Consider the following 19,048-nt stretch of genomic DNA (forward strand, 5'->3'; position numbering starts at 1 on the left):
AGTTTGGTTTACTGTCAGTTTGGTTTACTGTCAGTTTGGTGTACTGTCAGTTTGGGTTACTGTTACTGTGTTTGGAGTAAATGTTAGGGTAAGAGACTGTGTGACAAGAACCCCCTGGAGATCCGGGTTTACATTTGGTCTTCAGGCACCCAGGCTTGACGTGAGAGGCGACTAACGGGATCGGATAGTCAGGCTCGCTGACTTGGTTGATGCATATCATCGTATCCTCATGCTGATGATGTCAATCACTGGATTATCAGATCCATGCTCGATTTACAAACCTCCGTCCTATAGCTGGAATATTGCTGAGTGCAGGATAAACAACAAACAAAATGTGATAAGAAAACGGCTATGTATAGACCTTGATTACCACTCGATCTGAACCGAACTATACTGGCACAGCTGCATTTCCCCGCTGCAGGGTGCGCTCCGTAGACGCGCCCAAAATATATAATTATGCGCTCAAATACCGGCCCAGATAACGATTGTAGGCTGGCCATCAAGCTGGTAAGCGTCTGAGACCAGCAGCATTGTTCTAAGCGACGTTAAACTAAATTCACTCACCCAAAATCTTATCTCCCGTCGAAGTTGGCGGTTGTATGTGTTTTCGTCATTACATCACTGAAATACTGCCCATGTGACGTTAACGTTTAACTCACTCACTCATGTGTTTTCACATTTTCCGAAGGCAAAAGACGTTAACTGACAATAAAAGTCCAGTTTCCACCCTTGCCGACCTATCCTGGAATTTCTAGACTCAATCGTAGCGCCAGCAGTGGTTATTACGAGTTATGTCCCTTCTGTGTGCCTCATTTTGACCAATCAGTTTACAGCTCTCATGTCACATGCATTTGCTTCAAACAAAATGGCGGCGCCCAGTCAAGACGATCTGATCGATAATCAAGGTCTATATTGTAACAAAACGGGCCCTACCCCGCGAGGTGCATCAAATCACTTGCGCACCTTGATTATAAAAACATGAAAAGATTGCAAAATATCTGTCGACGCCCAGTTGACGATACACATGCTTTGCAAATCCAGCAGTCGACCAAAATCTGCACGTTGAAATCCATGTTGTTTACGAACCGGATGTCTAGTTCGTTACGCGGTTTTGATTGGACTATGCATAGAATCGTTAGTCTAGCCAAAATAAAACTCTGGAATTCCAGCCTAGTTCGGCAAGAGGTGGGGTGAAATGGGGTTTAACGTCGCGTCCAAGATTATTGCACTTATATAGCGACGTGCATGTGCGTGTGTGTTTGTATGGCTGCTTGTACCAGTCCGAACTGATGCCGATTTATAGTGCTAGCTCACTGAGATACCATGCCGCAGTTTAACATGAATACCCTACTCAGACACAGTATACTGACTTCGAGCCGACCAGTCCTTGTTTTAGCCCCTCAATGCCGAGCGCCAGACAGGGTTACAACAAGTACCATCTTTTAACGTCTTTTTGTATGACGCTGTCGGGGATCGAACCCCGGACCTTCCGCTCTCCAGGCACCACTAGACCACGGAGGCGGTCTCGGCAAGAGTTGAAACTGGACTTTTATAGTCGGTTAACAGTCTTGCCACGGGAAGATCCATATCAGTATGAACCAGGCCTGTCTTTGTTCCCTACTAATATACCAGTCGCTCCATCCCTATTTCTCTCTCATAAGGAAGCACTATTCTTGGTTTGTAATAGTTTGTCGTCTAATCAATCTCGTGGCTGAGATTACGTGAGTAGACATGTTTCTGTCGAACAAAAACGTAGGAGAACCCACTCTGGATGGTGAGAATCTGGTGCCGCTTCTATCTTCCCGTTGGTAATATTAGAATAATCCTCTGTGGCTATCACATATCCAACAAACAGTCGCTGTTTTGAGTTTCGTGTATAGAATATGACAACAGCTCATACAGAACCACACCATAATTTACTTTACATCATTTCTCAAGAAGGGATTTATCAAAATGTATTTGTTTGTGAAGCTCACTGTATGATCATCTTTCACTTTATCATATTTCACTTTATCATTATTCACTTTATCATCATTATTCACTTCATCATCCTTATTCACTTTATCATCATTATTCACTTTATCATCATTATTCACTTCGTCATCCTTATTCACTTTATCATCATTATTCACTTCATCATCCTTATTCACTTTATCATCCTTATTCACTTTATCATCCTTATTCACTTTATCATCATTATTCATTGTATCGTCATTATTCACTTTATCATCATTATTCACTTCATCATCCTTATTCACTTTATCATCCTTATTCAATTTATCATCATTATTCACTTCGTCATCCTTATTCACTTTATCATCATTATTCACTTTATCATCCTTATTCACTTCATCATCCTAATTCACTTTATCATCATTATTCACTTTATCGTCATTATTCACTTCATCATCCTTATTCACTTTATCGTCATTATTTACTTTATCGTCATTATTCACTTCATCATCCTTATTCACTTTATCGTCATTATTCACTTTATCTTCATTATTCACTTCATCATCCTTATTCACTTTATCGTCATTATTCACTTTATCGTCATTATTCACTTTATCGTCATTATTCACTTTATCGTCATTATTCACTTCATCATCCTTATTCACTTTATCATCATTATTCACTTGATCATGATTATTCACTTTATCATGATTATTCACTTTATCATCATTGATCACTTTATCATCATCTTTCACTTTATCATCATTGATCACTTTATCATCATCTTTCACTTTATCATCATTGATCACTTTATCATCATCTTTCACTTTATCATCATTGATCACTTTATCATCATCTTTCACTTTATCATTATTATTCACTCTATCATCATTGATCACTTTATCATCATTATTCATTTTATCATCATTATTCACTTCATCATCATTATTCACTTTATCATCATTATTCATTTTATCATCATTCACTTCACAGCAACTCCCCAAGAACGGATTTATCAAAATGTAAGGCCAGCAGTTAAAACCAAAGCAAAGCATGGACGCAAAGGAAAGAAGCATAACGGTACGTGTGTACTCCCTGTACAATAACCAGTTATCAACACAGTAAGCTACCAAGACGGATGATCTGGAGGGCCGTTATCTGTATTTATTAAGCATCGTCCCTCGGACTTGTTGAATATTATTTGGCTGTATCCTTCATAAAACACTGAGACTGAAGCATCCAACACTTGAGGTGAGGTGAAATGGGGTTCAAGATTATTTGATTTCGTGTACATATCGACGTGCATGTACGTGCTTTCACTGGTACAGACTTGCTGTTTTACAGCGCGAGCCCAATGAGATACCATGCCACAGTTAACATAGATACTCGGCTCAAACCCAGAATACTGACTCCGAGTCCACTTGTCCTTGTTTTATCCAATCAATGCCGAGCGTCAAGCGGTAACGTGAAATATTATCGTTTAAAGTCTTTTGTCTCACCGTACATTAAAATACTAGCTTCTGATTGGTTATGTAGCGGGGAACTATTTTCCATGTAGCCCGCTCATGTATCCCTCCGCGAAATCAATCGGAACAGACCTTAGGTAACTTGTTTATCTCGCTTCAGTATCGTTGAGCTGAAATGAACCAAGGTGTAGGATGACGCAGTTGACACAATTCATGGATAAAGCTACTTCATTATAATATCATAGCGACGTTATACTCATGTCAAGCAAAACAAGATGTTATTCATAGAATATGTCTACTTTGATAAATAAAGAAACGGAAGTTATTTAAATGATTCGTTCACTAGCTACTAGCTACTACGAAAACATTCACTATGAATACCATGTTCACTTGGCACGCTGGATGTCATGAAAAATATGTCTATTTAGAAACAGTGACATTATATTTCCAAAAACACTTTTTATAATCCCGAGACATCTATGCTGAAAGCCACAAACTCATTCGTCACCACTCGCCCCTTTCCGTAACCCACAAGAAGACTCGACAAACCAATCAGAATGCGCGTATGATTTAAATTTCTTCGTCAAAGAATCCCTCAGACATAATTTTTGATTTACATAGATCTTGCATCTAAAAAATATTCAAGACACAGCTAAATGTGTTTTATCATACTGTATAATTTCGCTTGTCCTGATGTGTTTTAAATTGCATTTGAAATTATATAATATATGGGGAAATATATATAAACCATTACGCAACGACTTGACAATGGTTTTAGGTATGCCCGTTTGCGCTAAGACGGAACCCGGTCGCAAAAAATGGCCACGAGAGAGTCGCTATTCGACTTGTTCCGGAATAACACGAGTTGGTCACGAACGCCACAAACTGAAGCAGTACAGCAGTACACTGACATTTATCTCTTTCAGATGGGAATATCTATGAAAACTGCTGACGGCCACGAGATGGATTAGACGCAAACTATTACAAACCAACAACAGTGCTTCCTTAAGAGGGAGGATGAAGATGAAGAGGCTGCAGCTGGTATATAATCAGGGAACAGAGACAGACACGGTTCATGTTTAAGTGTCACAGTAATATAAAGTGGTTAGTTTATACAATTATTAAAGCTATGCTAACACTGCTGGGTTAAAATGTTTACATTTCAATTTAATTCTAATAACCATTAAACATTGTTGTAAAATAAATGTTAATGTTACGTGTTCACTTGAGAACCAAACAATCCTCGGTCTATTTGGCTTTGGAGGTAATATAAGGAAGGGTTGCTTTAGTCTATCAGCCACCAAGACCATAGGAGGACTTATATCATTGTTCACTGTAGTCTCTAAAAATCTATTTCTAAAATAATAGAAGTATTATTGGCAACTTGTAGATGTTGATATGGATATAACATTTTATACATTCAACACTTCCTATTCGTATCAATATTCAAAATAGGGTACATCAATACATGGGTTTAACAAGACCTGTTCTCATTCGTCCCATGTTGTACCGTGTGCTTACATTGCCTGTTCCTCAGGAACAGGCGAACACTTGATATCTTTTTGAAGACTTTTTATCTGCAGACCAAAAGATGATGCAGAGGTGTTTCATCTGATGCAGAGGTGATTCATCTGTCAGCTGATGGCTGCTTGTGTTTTAGGTCTTGTCTTCCAGGGGCGTTCGGGTAGCCTAGTGGTTAAAGCGTTCGCTCGTCACGCCGAAGACCCGGGCTCGATTCCCGACATGGGTACAATGTATGAAGCCCATTTCTGGTGTCCCCCGCCTTGATATTGCTGGAATATTGCTAAAAGCGGCGTAAAACCATATTCACTCACTCACTCCTGTCTTCCAGCATTCACTTCAGTGTCTGTACAACCCACATGTTCTCTTTCGCTCAAATATCTCAGTTGTGAACTTGTGTTAATCAAGATGGTTTACATTGCTGTTGACGGTGTTTTGTCAAAGTACCTGAATTGTGAGTGAGTGAGTGAGTGAGTATGGTTTTATGCCACTTTTAGCTATGTTCCAGCAATATCACGGCGGGGGACACCAGAAATGGGCTTCACACATTGCACCCATGTCGGGAATCGAACCCGGGTCTTCGGCGTGACGAGCGAACGCTTTAACCACTAGGCTACCCAACTGCCCCACCTGAATTGGGAAGTCCCGTTACTTGCCAAAGATATTATTTGTGGTTGCTGAATGCCGTTGAAGTTTGTGAGAATCGCAGACGGTATTTTTCGTATTTCAAATATAGCTTTCATGTAACAATAGCTGCTCCTTTAAATTTCATTGTTTGTTTATGTTACTGTTTTCTTGCAGTGATACATGTTTTTTTTATTCATGTCATCCTTATTTTAAGAAATAGTTGATCGTTGTACTTTGTCTGTATATAATATCATGTTAGAGGAGAATTCATTATAAGACACAGTAGTACATCACCGAAACAACCACTTTCAGTCAACTTAACGCCTGGTAAACGAAGTATCACTCGAAAATGTCTGCTTCACTCTGTTCATGACTGTCTACTGTGATATTGCAGCTTCATATGTTACTTGTGACGTCGTGAGGATGTTACTTGTGACGTCGTGAGGATGTTACTTGTGACGTCGTGAGGATGTTACTTGAGACGTCGTGAGGATGTTACTTGTGACGTCGTGAGGATGCTACTTGTGACGTCGTGAGGATGTTACTTGAGACGTCGTGAGGATGTTACTTGTGACCTCGTGAGGATGTTACTTGAGACGTCGTGAGGATGTTACTTGTGACGTCGTGAGGATGTTACTTGAGACGTCGCGAGGATGTTACTTGTGACGTCGTGAGGATGTTACTTGAGACGTCGTGAGGATGTTACTTGTGACGTCGTGAGGATGCTACTTGTGACGTCGTGAGGATGTTACTTGAGACGTCGTGAGGATGTTACTTGTGACCTCGTGAGGATGTTACTTGAGACGTCGTGAGGATGTTACTTGAGACGTCGTGAGGATGTTACTTGTGACGCCGTGAGGATGTTACTTGAGGCGTCGTGAGCATGTTACTTGTGACGTCGTGTGGATGTTACTTGAAACGTAGTGAGGATGTTACTTGTGACTTCGTGAGGATGTTACTTGTGACGTCGTGAGGATGTTACTTGTGACGTCGTGAGGATGTTACATGTGACGTCATGATGACGTCACCTGTTGTGGGATACTCATTGATATGATGCATGTAATATCGCCTATGATACCCGTAGTAAATACATCCCCATCGAATAACTATTCCTTGTTTGTTTCATTAGTTATCAACCATCAAACGGTAAAACACAATCGGGATGACTTTGGTCTTTTATCCATTTTCTGAGGGCAACAGGCGCCATCAGGGAGATAGGTAGAGGGGGTCGGTGGCACCAGGGAGAGGTTGACAGCGGGGGTCGGTGGCACCAGGGAGGAGTTGACAGAGGGGGTCGGTGGCACTAGGGAGAAGTTGACAGAGGGGGTCGGTGGCACCAGGGAGAAGTTGACAGAGGGGGTCGGTGGCACCAGGGAGAAGTTGACAGAGGGGGTCGGTGGCACCAGGGAGAAGTTGACAGAGGGGGTCGGTGGCATCAGGGAGAAGTTGACAGAGGGGGTCGGTGGCACTAGGGAGGAGTTGGCAGAGGGGGTCGGTGGCACCAGGGAGAAGTTGACAGAGGGGGTCGGTGGCACCAGGGAGAAAGGTAGAGGGGGTCGGTGGCACCAGGGAGAAGTTGACAGAGGGGGTGATGCAGGTCTCAGACGTTTACCACTTCGGTGAAACCCACGAGCACGGGTACGGTGCTGACAAACCTAGAAACATAATCGGGGCGAACCGGGATTCGAACCCACAATCATAGGTTTCTGGCGTGCCCAAGGGACGCAACTCTGCACAGCGAATCGCGGCGCCTTAGACGACTGAGCCACCCGTGTGGTGTGCATGCTGTTAAAAAAATGGCCGGTTAGAAAGCGGGAAACAATATTAAGAAACAAAAGTAAATCCAGATTAGGACCAGTTGACAAGTTTAGAATGAGGCATTTTTGTAAACAGGGTAGGTTCATGACAAATTATGTCGCTGTTCGACCACTACTTACGTTTTCCACATCAAACCTGCAAAAGTGTAGTTATTATGTCAGTAAGACTTGTGTCCAAGATGTCATGTGTAGTGTAGGTCTGATGTGCCAGATGTCAAGTGTAGTGTAGGTCTGATGTGACAGATGTCATGTGTAGTGTAGGTCTGATGTGCCAGATGTCATGTGTATTGTAGGTCTGATGTGCCAGATGTCATGTGTAGTGTAGGTCTGATGTCACAGATATCATGTGTAGTGTAGGTCTGATGTGTCAGATGTCATGTGTAGTGTAGGTCTGATGTGCCAGATGTCATGTGTACTGTAGGTCTGATGTGCCATATATCATGTGTAGTGTAGTTCTGATATGCCAGATGTCATGTGTAGTGTAGGTCTGATGTGCCAGATGTCATGTGTAGTGTAGGTCTGATGTGCCAGATGGCATGTGTAGTGTAGGTCTGATGTGCCAGATGTCATGTGTAGTGTAGGTCTGATGTGCCAGATGTCATGTGTGGTGTGGGTCTGATGTGCCAGATGTCATGTGTAGTGTAGGTCTGATGTGCCAGATGGCATGTGCAGTGTAGGTCTGATGTGCCAGATGTCATGTGTGGTGTAGTTCTGATATGCCAGATGTCATGTGTAGTGTAGGTCTGATGTGCCAGATGTCATGTGTAGTGTAGGTCTGATGTGCCAGATGTCATGTGTAGTGTAGGTCAGATGTGCCAGATGTCATGTGTAGTGTGGGTCTGATGTGCCAGATATCATGCGTAGTGTAGGTCTGATGTGCCAGATGTCATGTGTAGTGTAGGTCTAATGTGCCAGGTGTCATGTGTAGTGTAGGTCTGATGTGACATATGTCATGTGTAGTGTAGGTCAGATGTGCCAGATGTCATGTGTAGTGTGGGTCTGATGTGCCAGATATCATGCGTAGTGTAGGTCTGATGTGCCAGATGTCATGTGTAGTGTAGGTCTAATGTGCCAGGTGTCATGTGTAGTGTAGGTCTGATGTGACATATGTCATGTGTAGTGTAAGCATAATGTGCCAGATTGCATGTGTAGTGTAGGTCTGTTGTGCCAGATGCCATGTGTAGTGCAGGCCTGATGTGCCAGATATCATGTGTAGTGTAGGTCTAATGTGCCAGATGTCATGTGTGGTGTAGGTCTGATGTGCCAGATGGCATGTGTAGTATAGGTCTGATGTGCCAGATGTCATGTGTAGTGTAGGTCTGATGTGCCAGATGGCATGTGTAGTATAGGTCTGATGTGCCAGATGTCATGTGTAGTGCAGGTCTGATGTACCAGATGTCATGTGTGGTGTAGGTCTGATGTGCCAGATGGCATGTGTAGTATAGGTCTGATGTACCAGATGTCACGTGTAGTGTAGGTCTGATGTACCAGATGTCATGTGTGGTGTAGGTCTGATGTGCCAGATGGCATGTGTAGTATAGGTCTGATGTGCCAGATGTCATGTGTAGTGCAGGTATGATGTGCCAGATATCATGTGTAGTGTAGGTCTAATGTGCCAGGTGTCATGTGTAGTGTAGGTCTGATGTGACATATGTCATGTGTAGTGTAAGCATAATGTGCCAGATTCCATGTGTAGTGTAGGTCTGATGTGCCAGATGCCATGTGTAGTGCAGGTCTGATGTGCCAGATATCATGTGTAGTGTAGGTCTAATGTGCCAGGTGTCATGTGTAGTGTAGGTCTGATGTGACATATGTCATGTGTAGTGTAAGCATAATGTGCCAGATTCCATGTGTAGTGTAGGTCTGATGTGTCAGATGCCATGTGTTTTGTAGGTCGCATGTGCCAGATGTCATGTGTAGTGTAGGTCTGATGTACCAGATGCCATGTGTAGTGGATGAACTTGGACTGGGAATAACAGTATATATGTAGTGTATCAACTAGGTGTATAACCTGGTAAAGATTTCAGCAGGCCGATAGTGTGGTGCACTGGGAGGAACAGTATCTATGTAGTGTATCGACTAGATGTATAACCTTGTGAAGGTTTCTGTGGGCCTGTAGTTTGGTGTACTGGGAGCAACATTATCTATGTAGTGTATCGACTAGGTGTATAACCTGGTAAAGATTTCTATAGGCCGTTAGTGTGGTGTACTGGGAGGAACAGTATCTATGTAGTGTATCGACTAGGTGTATAACCTGGTAAAGATTTCTATAGGCCGTTAGTGTGGTGTACTGGGAGGAACAGTATCTATGTAGTGTATCGACTAGGTGTATAACCTGGTAAAGGTTTCTATAGACCGTTAGTGTGGTGTACTGGGAGTATCTAGTTGCATGTTGCCGAGGGTGCAAAAGTGCAAATCTTTTTTATATCATCAAATTCTGTTGTTGGCCCACACGACAACTCCGACAGACCATTGATACTGCAGATGACGTACTTGCTGCAGGACGTACAGGAGTGGTAATACCCGGTCAGGCCCTTACAGTCACTCACACAGGCATCTGAAACACAATGTTCTCTACATGTAGTGTATAGTTACTAACACAGGCATCTGAAACACAGTGCTCTCTACATGTAGTGTATAGTTACTAACACAGGCATCTGAAACACAGTGCTCTCTACATGTAGTGTACAGTCATTCACACGGGTATCTGAAACACAGTGTTCTCTACATGAAGTGTAGTCACCCACACAGGCATCTAAAACACATTGTTCTCTACAAAATGTGTACAATCAGATACACACCAATCTGAAACATGTCTGACTGAGTATGGTAAAACGCCGCTTTTAGCAATATTCCAGCAATATCAAGGCGGAGGACACCGAGAGATAGGCTTCACACATTGTACCCATGTCGGGAATCGAGCCCGGGTCTTCGGCGTGACAAGCGAACGCTTTAACAACTAGGCTACCGACCGCCCCTCTGAAACACGAGTATCTACCCTGCCTGGTTATTTCACAACGAAATCAGTGACATCGTTCCGCGCAATAATGCACCACACATGCATCTGAACACAGTGTTCTCTACATGTAGTGTACAGTCACTCACACAGGCATCTGAAACACAGTGTTCTCTACATGTAGTGTACAGTCATTCACACAGGCATCTGAAACACAGTGTTCTCTACATGTAGTGTACAGTCATTCACACGGGTATCTGAAACACAGTGTTCTCTACATGAAGTGTACAGTCACTCACACGGGTATCTGAAACACAGTGTTCTCTACATGAAGTGTACAGTCATTCACACGGGTATCTGAAACACGGTGTTCTCTACATGTAGTGTACAGTCACTCACACAGGCATCTGAAACACAGTGTTCTCTACATGTAGTGTACAGTCACTCACACAGGCATCTGAAACACAGTGTTATCTACATATAGTGTACAGTCACTCACACAGGCATCTGAAACACAGTGTTCTCTACATGTAGTGTACAGTCACTCACACAGGCATCTGAAGCACAGTGCTCTTTACATGTATTGCCCAGTCACCCACACAGGCATCTGAAGCACAGTGCTCTCTACATGTATTGCCCAGTCACCTACACAGGCATCTAAAACACATTGTTCTCTACAAGTTGTGGACAATCAGATACACACCAATCTGAAACATGTCTGACTGAGTATGGTAAAACGCCGATTTTAGCAATATCACGGCGGAGGACACCGAGAGATAGGCTTCACACATTGTACCCATGTCGGGAATCGACCCCGGGTCTTCGGCGTGACAAGCGAACGCTTTAACAACTAGGCTACCGACCGCCCCTCTGTAACACGGGTATCTACCCTGCCTGGTTATTTCACAACGAAATCAGTGACATCGTTCCGCGCAATAATGCACCACATGCCCCGCCCATCATAATATCAGCCAATCAGGAAACAGTCGTCTGTTATTGGGCGTAGCCTAAAACATAATGTTGCTTGGTTATCCAATCAAATGTCAAGGAATTTCTGACAATTCTTTTAAGAAAGGTATGTTAATGGCAAAACAAGGGGGGGATATGTGATGCATTCAACATATATTCAATTTATTAAATATTGAGTAAATGAATGAGTGAGTGAGTGAGTTGGGTTAAACGCCGCTTTTAACAGTATTCCAGTCATATCACGGCGTGTCAGCTTGATGTGGGACGACAGCCCGAAGTGATGCAGGTCTTAGACGTTTACGACTTTGGTGAAACCCACGAGCACAGATATTGTGCTGACAAACCTGGAAACATAATCGGGGCGAATCGGGATTCGAGCCGACAATCATAGGTTCCTGGCGTGCAAAAGGGACGCAACTCTGCACAGCGAATTGCGGCGCCTTAGACGACTGGGCCACCCGTGCCCCCGAACATATATATTCACTTTATATAGAGAGCATTGGAAATAATACATACGTTTGTTTGTAGTAGTAGTAGGTGTCGTTGTAGTCGTTGATGTTGTAGTCACAGTAGTGATTTCCGTTGTAGTTGTATAAACTGTAGTAGTAGTGGCTACTGTAGTCGTGATTGCAGCAGTCGTAGTCGTAGCATCAGTTGTCGCAGCTGTAGTTGCTGTAGATGTTAACGAAGGCATTGTAGTTGTAGTAGTTGGTGCAGTTGTAGGTGGAGTCGTGACTGTTGTAGTTGTAGCGGCAGTGGTCGTGCGAGGTGATGCGGTAGTAGTCGTTGCTGTAGCAGTAGTTGTATCGGAGGCAGTTGATTCTGTCGTAGTTGGAGCAGTACTTGTGGGAGATGCCGCCGTGGTAGGAGTCGTGGTGGTCGATGCGGTAGATGTGACATCCAGGGATTCAAAGTGTTGCGCATGTACTGCACCTAAGACAAGAATACGGAACGTCATTTTAAATACTTTGGAGCATCGCTGAACAATATAGTCCCAAAACAAAATCCTTCTGATATGAAACGCCCACAGCAACGCCCACGCCGATAGCCACGCCCCAAGCCACGTGCACGCCCCCGCCCGAACCCACGCCCACGCCACGCCACGCCACGCCCACACCAACACCCACAACAACATCCACGCCCACAACCACAACCACACCCACGCCACGCCACGCCACGCCACGCCACGCCACGCCACGCCACGCCCACACAAACACCGACACCGACACCCACACCCACACCCACACCCACACCCACACCCACTGCTGTTTTCCTTACCTCTGCGCAGACACAGGTGTCTGCTGGCTGCTGCTACAGGTACACACACCTCAACAACGTCACATGGTCGACGTGTACAAGGATGGGCGCTCTTCTGACAAGAAAAAGCCTTTAGTTTCAGTACAATAATTATCAGTAAATAAATACGCCCGCTTAGTTTACAAAACTCTATTAAAATATACTTATAAGATATACTTACTTTTTCACTTTGACGTTTTTAATACTGGACATATTCGTAGTTTTTAATTTTACTGAGTGATGATTATCTGGTGATAACTTTAAGGATAACAATTTTTTTTGTTTGCAGTGGCGCATGTGACCACGTATCCCAACGGTTTCTGTGTGGTGGTGTTTTGTTGATATGCAAATTAATTGTTCCTTATTTTCGACTCTCTTGCTGCATCAGTACCTACATCTTCTTATATATTGCCAATATAACCTCTGTCTAGTGCATATATCTATCTTTAAATCTCCTTAAACCTGGGAGCGGTAGGGTAGCCTAGCGGTTGGTTAACGCGTTAGCTTGTCACGCCAAAGAACCGGGCTAGATTCTTCCCCACATGGGTACAATGTGTGGAGCCTATTTCTGGTGACCCCCGCTGGAATATTGATAAAACCGGCGAGAAACCATCCTCACTCACTCACTCACTCACTCACTCACTCACTCACTCACTCACTCACTACATTCACTACGCGAATATTGAATACAGTAAACTACGGTTATAACGAACACGCTTATAACGAACGGACGGATATAACGAATTTATTTTTTAGTCCCGGCCATTTGCTGTATATATGCTTATAACGAACTACGGTTATAACGAACTAAAATAAGCAGTCCCTTTGAGTTCGTTTTAACCATAGTTTACAATACATTTAACAAAGGAGATAGACTTTCGGGGCACTTTGGAAACGAATTGAACAATCAGGTAATTTGGTGATGGACATGGACAAAGCTTCAACGAGTTTATCCACAACTGAATTTCCATTAGGTAATTCATTGGAGCTTGTGAACCGAGCAGCTGGCGTCGAGCGTGTAGTTGTCAGTGACTTGTCACTCAACCATACCATCATCAGACAAAAAATGTACAGACAAAAAAAAAGTGTCTGAGCAATTAATTAGTATAGCTCTAACGATAAATGAGCTGTTCATGTTTTTCTTTCATGGACATACAATAACTGAGTTCAAGCGCTCTCTCGTGGAATGAAGCACTCTGAAATGACTGCAATGCCAGACTCCTATTCCTCCAGGGAATAGTTGTCAACCAGCATTGAAAACTAACACTGTTCTGGGTCCTTTGTACAAGAAGAATGTCGAGTACCTATTAGCCCCAAGCTCAAGTCAATCAATTTCAGCAATGTTAGTCCGACTTTGTATATAATCAACGGTGCGCCTCTCTTTTCTGAATCCATTTTGCTCCTCAACAAGGAGAACATTTTCATCAGCCCGACAGGAGAGTCTGCCGTTCAGTGAGTGAGTGAGTGAGTGAGTATGGTAATAACACGGCGGGGGACACCAGAAATGGGCTTCACACATTGTACCCATGTCGGGAATCGAACCCGGTTCTTCGGCGTGACGAGCGAACGCTTTAACCACTAGGCTACCCGACCGCACCCCGCCGTTTGGAACACGGCAATATAAACTGACTTCCCAAAAAAACTTTACCAGAGTTTGAAATCACTCTTGCTCAAAAACAACAAAACATACATGCATGAAGTAAAGTGTATTGAGAAGATCAATATATCAACATAATCAACACTGAAAATGACAATCATACCGCGACCGAGAATTACGTCAGAGCCCCCCAAAGTTGGGTGTGGTACAAAACACGAGCTTACAGAATCATGGACAATAGGCGGAGAACATAAACAATCGCTCACGTTCAATAACAAGTTAGTCATTAGTAGCGTGTGTGACCACCAAATGCATCAATACAAGCAAAAACTCTTCGACGCACAGAAAAAGTCAGTCGCCTGATGAGGTCACGTGGGATTTGACGCCACTCTTCTTGGGGGGCCAAGATCAGTTCTTGCCGTTTGGCTGGAAAGTGTGATCGTTGTCGAATACGACGATCCATCAAGTCCCAGAGGTGTTCTATGGGGACATGTCGGGTGAGCGTGCAGGCCACGGCAGGACGTTGACGTTGTTGGATGCGAGGAAGTTAGTGACAATTCTGGCTGTATGGGCTCTAGCGTTGTCATGCTAATAAATGAAACCATGTGGCTGCTGTTAGAGAAATGGTAGGACAACTGGATGAATAATGTTATCCATGTAACGCTGACCTGTCAAGTTTCCGTCAACGATGACCAGCGGTGTCCTCTCCTGCCCACAGATCCCTCCCCACACCATGACACTCTCTCCACCATATGGTACGACCTCCTGCACGCAACACGCCGCCGTTCGTTCACCCCTTCGGCGGTAAATACGTTGTCTTCCATCAGCCCTAAACATACAGAATCGACTTTCGTCAATGAAGACAACCCTCTGCCAGTCACGTCGTTGCCAACGTCGTACAGTCCGGGCCCATCTCAATCGCAGACGACGATGTTGTGCTGTCAATAGCTGTCCTCTGTATGGTCTAAAAGCCCTGATTCCATGAGCCCTGAGTCTCCTGGCCACTGTCTGTCGACTAACCCTGTGACCTAAGGCATTTGTCGCCGATGACGTCACTGTCAGGAAGCGATTTCATCATGGGGCGTGGTCACCCTGGGTCTGCCTGTTCTTGGCCTGTCAGCGGTCCGCCCTGTCTGCCTGTAACGTTGCATCAAGTTGGTAACGGCAACACGGGAGCAACCGAAGGTTCGTGTAATATGAACTTAGGTGGCTCCCATCTGTACCATACCCAAGGCTCGTTTACGTTGTTCGACTGTGAGTCGTGGCATTTCTTTTGTGCTTTTTTTTATCACTGTGGATGTCTGACTTGCCCTTTGCAATCGTTTTATACCCTTACCCACACGTGCATTTGCAGTTGTCCGTGGTGCACGTGTTTTTCACTTTTTCGCGTGTTATCTCGCAAACATGTAACAGACGATTAACATTTTCTGCATACACTATTGTTGTATTTAGGTTATGTGTTTTAGATAGACTTCATCGAAATAAAAATTTTACTTTGTCTGAAATTTATATTTTCAGTTGGTAAAGTTTCTTTTGGACGTCAGTTTATATTATATACATATGATGTCAATATTATATCCCGGTACAGCAGAGGGTTTCTCTTGTCCTTGGTATTTGGCGGACTGGTACAATGATACTACGACGATATGGGCATTCGTCCACAGACATAACACATATTCAGGAACGTTTTAGAGAAAAGGTAGAACACGGGTTGTAAGAATTGCAGGGTGAAGATCGTCGTACTGCTGTTCCATTCTGCAGGAATCTGTGCTAGGAACACTGTTATTTATCGTTTATATTAATGATATTGTTGGAGTAATAAATAGTAATATATTCCCTGTTGCTGAAGATTCATCAATATATGTCATCGCGGATGATCCAGTTACAGTAACCACATGCATTTATAATGATGTGGTTACAATTTTATACTGGGCCAACAAATCGAAAGTAGTTATGGGAATTCAACCATAACAAACATATCATACATCCGAAAAGCCATCCCGGTAATAGGCCGTTATTACGTATGAAGGCATAAGCATTTGTGTATGACACTTCAGAGTGACGGGGGCACGGGTGGCCCAGTCATCTAAGGCGCCGCCATTCGCTGCGCAGAGTTGCGTCCCTTGGGCACGCCAGAAACCTATGATTGTGGGTTCGAATCCCGGTTCGCCCCGATAATGTTTCCAGGTTTGTCAGCACCATACCCGTGCTCGTGGGTTTCACCGAAGTGGTAAACCTCTGACACCTGCATCACTTCGGGCTTTCCTCCCACATTAAGCTGACACGCCGTGATATAACTGGAATACTGTTAAAAGCGGCGTTAAACCCATCTCACTCACTCACTTCAGAGTGACAGTTCATGGGAAATGCATATCGATGATATTGTCAAAAAGGTACGTCCCGTGTTCAGGAGTTTAAAATACAGGTCATCCAGAAAACAACTCTAGAGATAATTAGGAGGTAAGCCCAAGTGTAGGACCCAAAGCTATGCAAACATTTTTCTTTCTAAGATTAGACTGTGGAACGCCCTTCCCCATAACTTTATTAACGCTTATTAAGAAAATTTAGCACTCTAATCAATGGCCCTAACATTACAAATAATTATGTATACTTCAAATTCGGTTCTAGATTCTGTCAAATTATTCATTGTCGCATCTGGCTCGGCTGCATCGACTTAAACGCTCATAGATTTTATCGACATTTATCAGATCAGATTGCAAGTGTTGGATCAGTTCCAAGATGCTCTACATTTTCTAGTTACATGCCGATACTATGCAAATATTAGAAATAATGTGTATTTTTACTTCCATTGATATAACCTGAAAAGCATTTTATACGGCAGTTATTCATTCAGTGACGCAATCACCACGGACATTCTAAAATCAGATTTTATTGTAAAAAGTAAAAGATGTGAATAGTAGTTATAATAATCTAAGGGACGGTCGGGTAGCATTGTGGTTAAAGCGTTCGCTAGTCACATGGAAGACCCGAGTTCGATTCCCGACATGGGTACAATGTGTGAAGCCCATTTCTTGTGTCCCCCGCCGTGATATTGCTGGAATAGTGCTAAAAGCGGCGTAAAACCATACTCACTCACTATAATAATCTAAATACATTTTGGATGAAATATTAAAATTTAGATACTGCATTCCTCGAACACCACTAGCTTAAGCTTACTGCTACAGATTAGGATCATGTATTGCACTTATATAATCAACTGGAACATGTTTATGTAAAGTTACCTACTGCAAGCTGCTTTGTCTGGCGCGGTATTTATGTAAGCTTGTTTACCAATACAGATTTCGTTTATGAAATTAAAAATATGTTCAAACCAATCACTTCAAACAACTTAGAAAACATTTCACATGCAACATTGCCGACACGACACGACCTCAAAAACACGGACTTCATTCATAATGTGGTCCACATAAATAACATTCTCAGCTCAGTAAATACCTAACATTTTTGTAGAATTTGGGAACACGTTGATACAACATACCGAACATTCTATTATTGTCTCAAAATTTCATTATTATTATTATCATTACTTTATTGACAAACATCAAGGGAAATGTTCAGCGAAAATAACCACATGGCATTCGTGTGCAGCGCATTTATACACTACAATATCGAAGAATAAAACCAGAGGAATCGGGGAGGTCAGAGCTAAATGAGAAACACATACCAGTCCACGGGGTGCCCGAGCGTCCGAGTACACATGATGCTGAGTGACGGAGAAGGGGTAAGGTGAGGTGATCCTGGTGTCGCTGCTGAGCTGACACGAACCTGTCCCTCTAACCCAGGTGTAGGCCTTGCAGTAGGTGTAGTACCAACACAGACGATGACACAGCTTTACAAGGGGGACGCTAGACGTTTTGAAGACTCCAGACTCATGTCCTGAGTTCTGTCCATTACCTAGAGCTACCATCACCAGCATGTACAGAATCACCAATAACACATTCATAGGGCTTGTCATGTTTCAGCCTTCTTTAAGAACACCACATTGCAATGATCTATACACAGACACTGATAGGGTAACGTGAGATTCACATCTGTCAGGGCAACGATAGCATTCTAACCTGATCGATTTAATAAAATGTTATATATTTTTAGCAGCGGATTTGGTTATTGGTTAAAAACTAACAGCTCCTCCAGTTAGAGTCGAGTGTGGAGCACCTGCTGCAATTTGCAAATTGTACCATGCTCGGCTGTGCGTGATCGTGAGACAGAACTTCACAAGAAGCACTAAATGTAATAATGCAACATACCTTAAGTTAACTGTCACATCACCTGTTTGATATCCACGTGATTACATCAGGCTGGATACAGAGACAACTATTTTTTTATTTTTTTATTTTTTTACTTTTTTATTTTTATTCTTTTATTTTTTTATTTTTTTTATTTTTTTGAGACAACTAGGACTAGGGTCCCTACACTGGTGTCATCAAATGAGAACTCTTCACAATAGCTCGGCATAACCTATTTCTTATGATTACATTAGATTACAATAACAATAATAACATAGTCTATAACACGACCGTCACACATAAAGAAAGTAAGGGATCGACACCCGCAGAGTACTTTAGCAAATAGAATATGCGTTCGTTTTTTTTCCTAAAGGCCGATAACTCTCCTTTTGAAACGATATAAGCGACTGTCTGGCTTCCTTTTCAATGTGCGCTGCGACATCTTGTGACATGTAGAGACAGAGCCAAGTTAAACCGGTTCCCTGTTACACTTTAATTTTAATGTTGTGATTTTTAGTTTGGAGCAGCAACAATTGTTCAGTGTGAAACTAAATTATACGTGATGGAAGGTATGGGAAAACGCCATGACAAACTGTGTG

The 19,048-nt window shown here is 43.0% G+C and overlaps 1 protein-coding gene and 1 pseudogene across 1 annotated transcript; one reads left to right on the top strand and one right to left on the bottom strand.

The window, feature by feature from the left end:
* The window catches only part of LOC139457473 (nephrin-like), a 36,050-nt pseudogene extending 30,958 nt beyond the window's left edge, over positions 1-5,092 (top strand).
* Positions 5,093-9,765: 4,673 nt separating this feature from the next.
* Positions 9,766-18,130, bottom strand: LOC139457946 (salivary glue protein Sgs-3-like). The gene is made up of 4 exons (XM_071239288.1): positions 17,888-18,130; positions 12,588-12,681; positions 11,826-12,242; positions 9,766-9,941 (listed from the first exon to the last, which is right to left on the bottom strand). Exons 1-4 carry the CDS (start codon positions 18,128-18,130, stop codon positions 9,766-9,768), a joined length of 930 nt encoding a protein of 309 aa, XP_071095389.1.
* Between the last annotated feature and the right edge of the window lie 918 nt (positions 18,131-19,048).

Source organism: Haliotis cracherodii, unplaced genomic scaffold (genome assembly GCF_022045235.1).
Source record: "Haliotis cracherodii isolate W230 unplaced genomic scaffold, xgHalCrac1.p SCAF_12, whole genome shotgun sequence".
NCBI lineage: Eukaryota > Metazoa > Mollusca > Gastropoda > Lepetellida > Haliotidae > Haliotis > Haliotis cracherodii.

Excerpts from the sequence above, each read along its gene's own strand:
- LOC139457946 (XM_071239288.1), bottom strand. The coding sequence starts at position 18,130 with ATGGTAGCTCTAGGTAATGGACAGAACTCAGGACATGAGTCTGGAGTC. Across the intron at positions 12,682-17,887 it reads CTCGGGCACCCCGTGGACTG|AAGAGCGCCCATCCTTGTAC; the intron begins GTATGTGTTTCT and ends TTTTCTTGTCAG. Across the intron at positions 9,942-11,825 it reads TACTACTACTACAAACAAAC|ATGCCTGTGTGAGTGACTGT; the intron begins GTATGTATTATT and ends ATTGTGTTTCAG.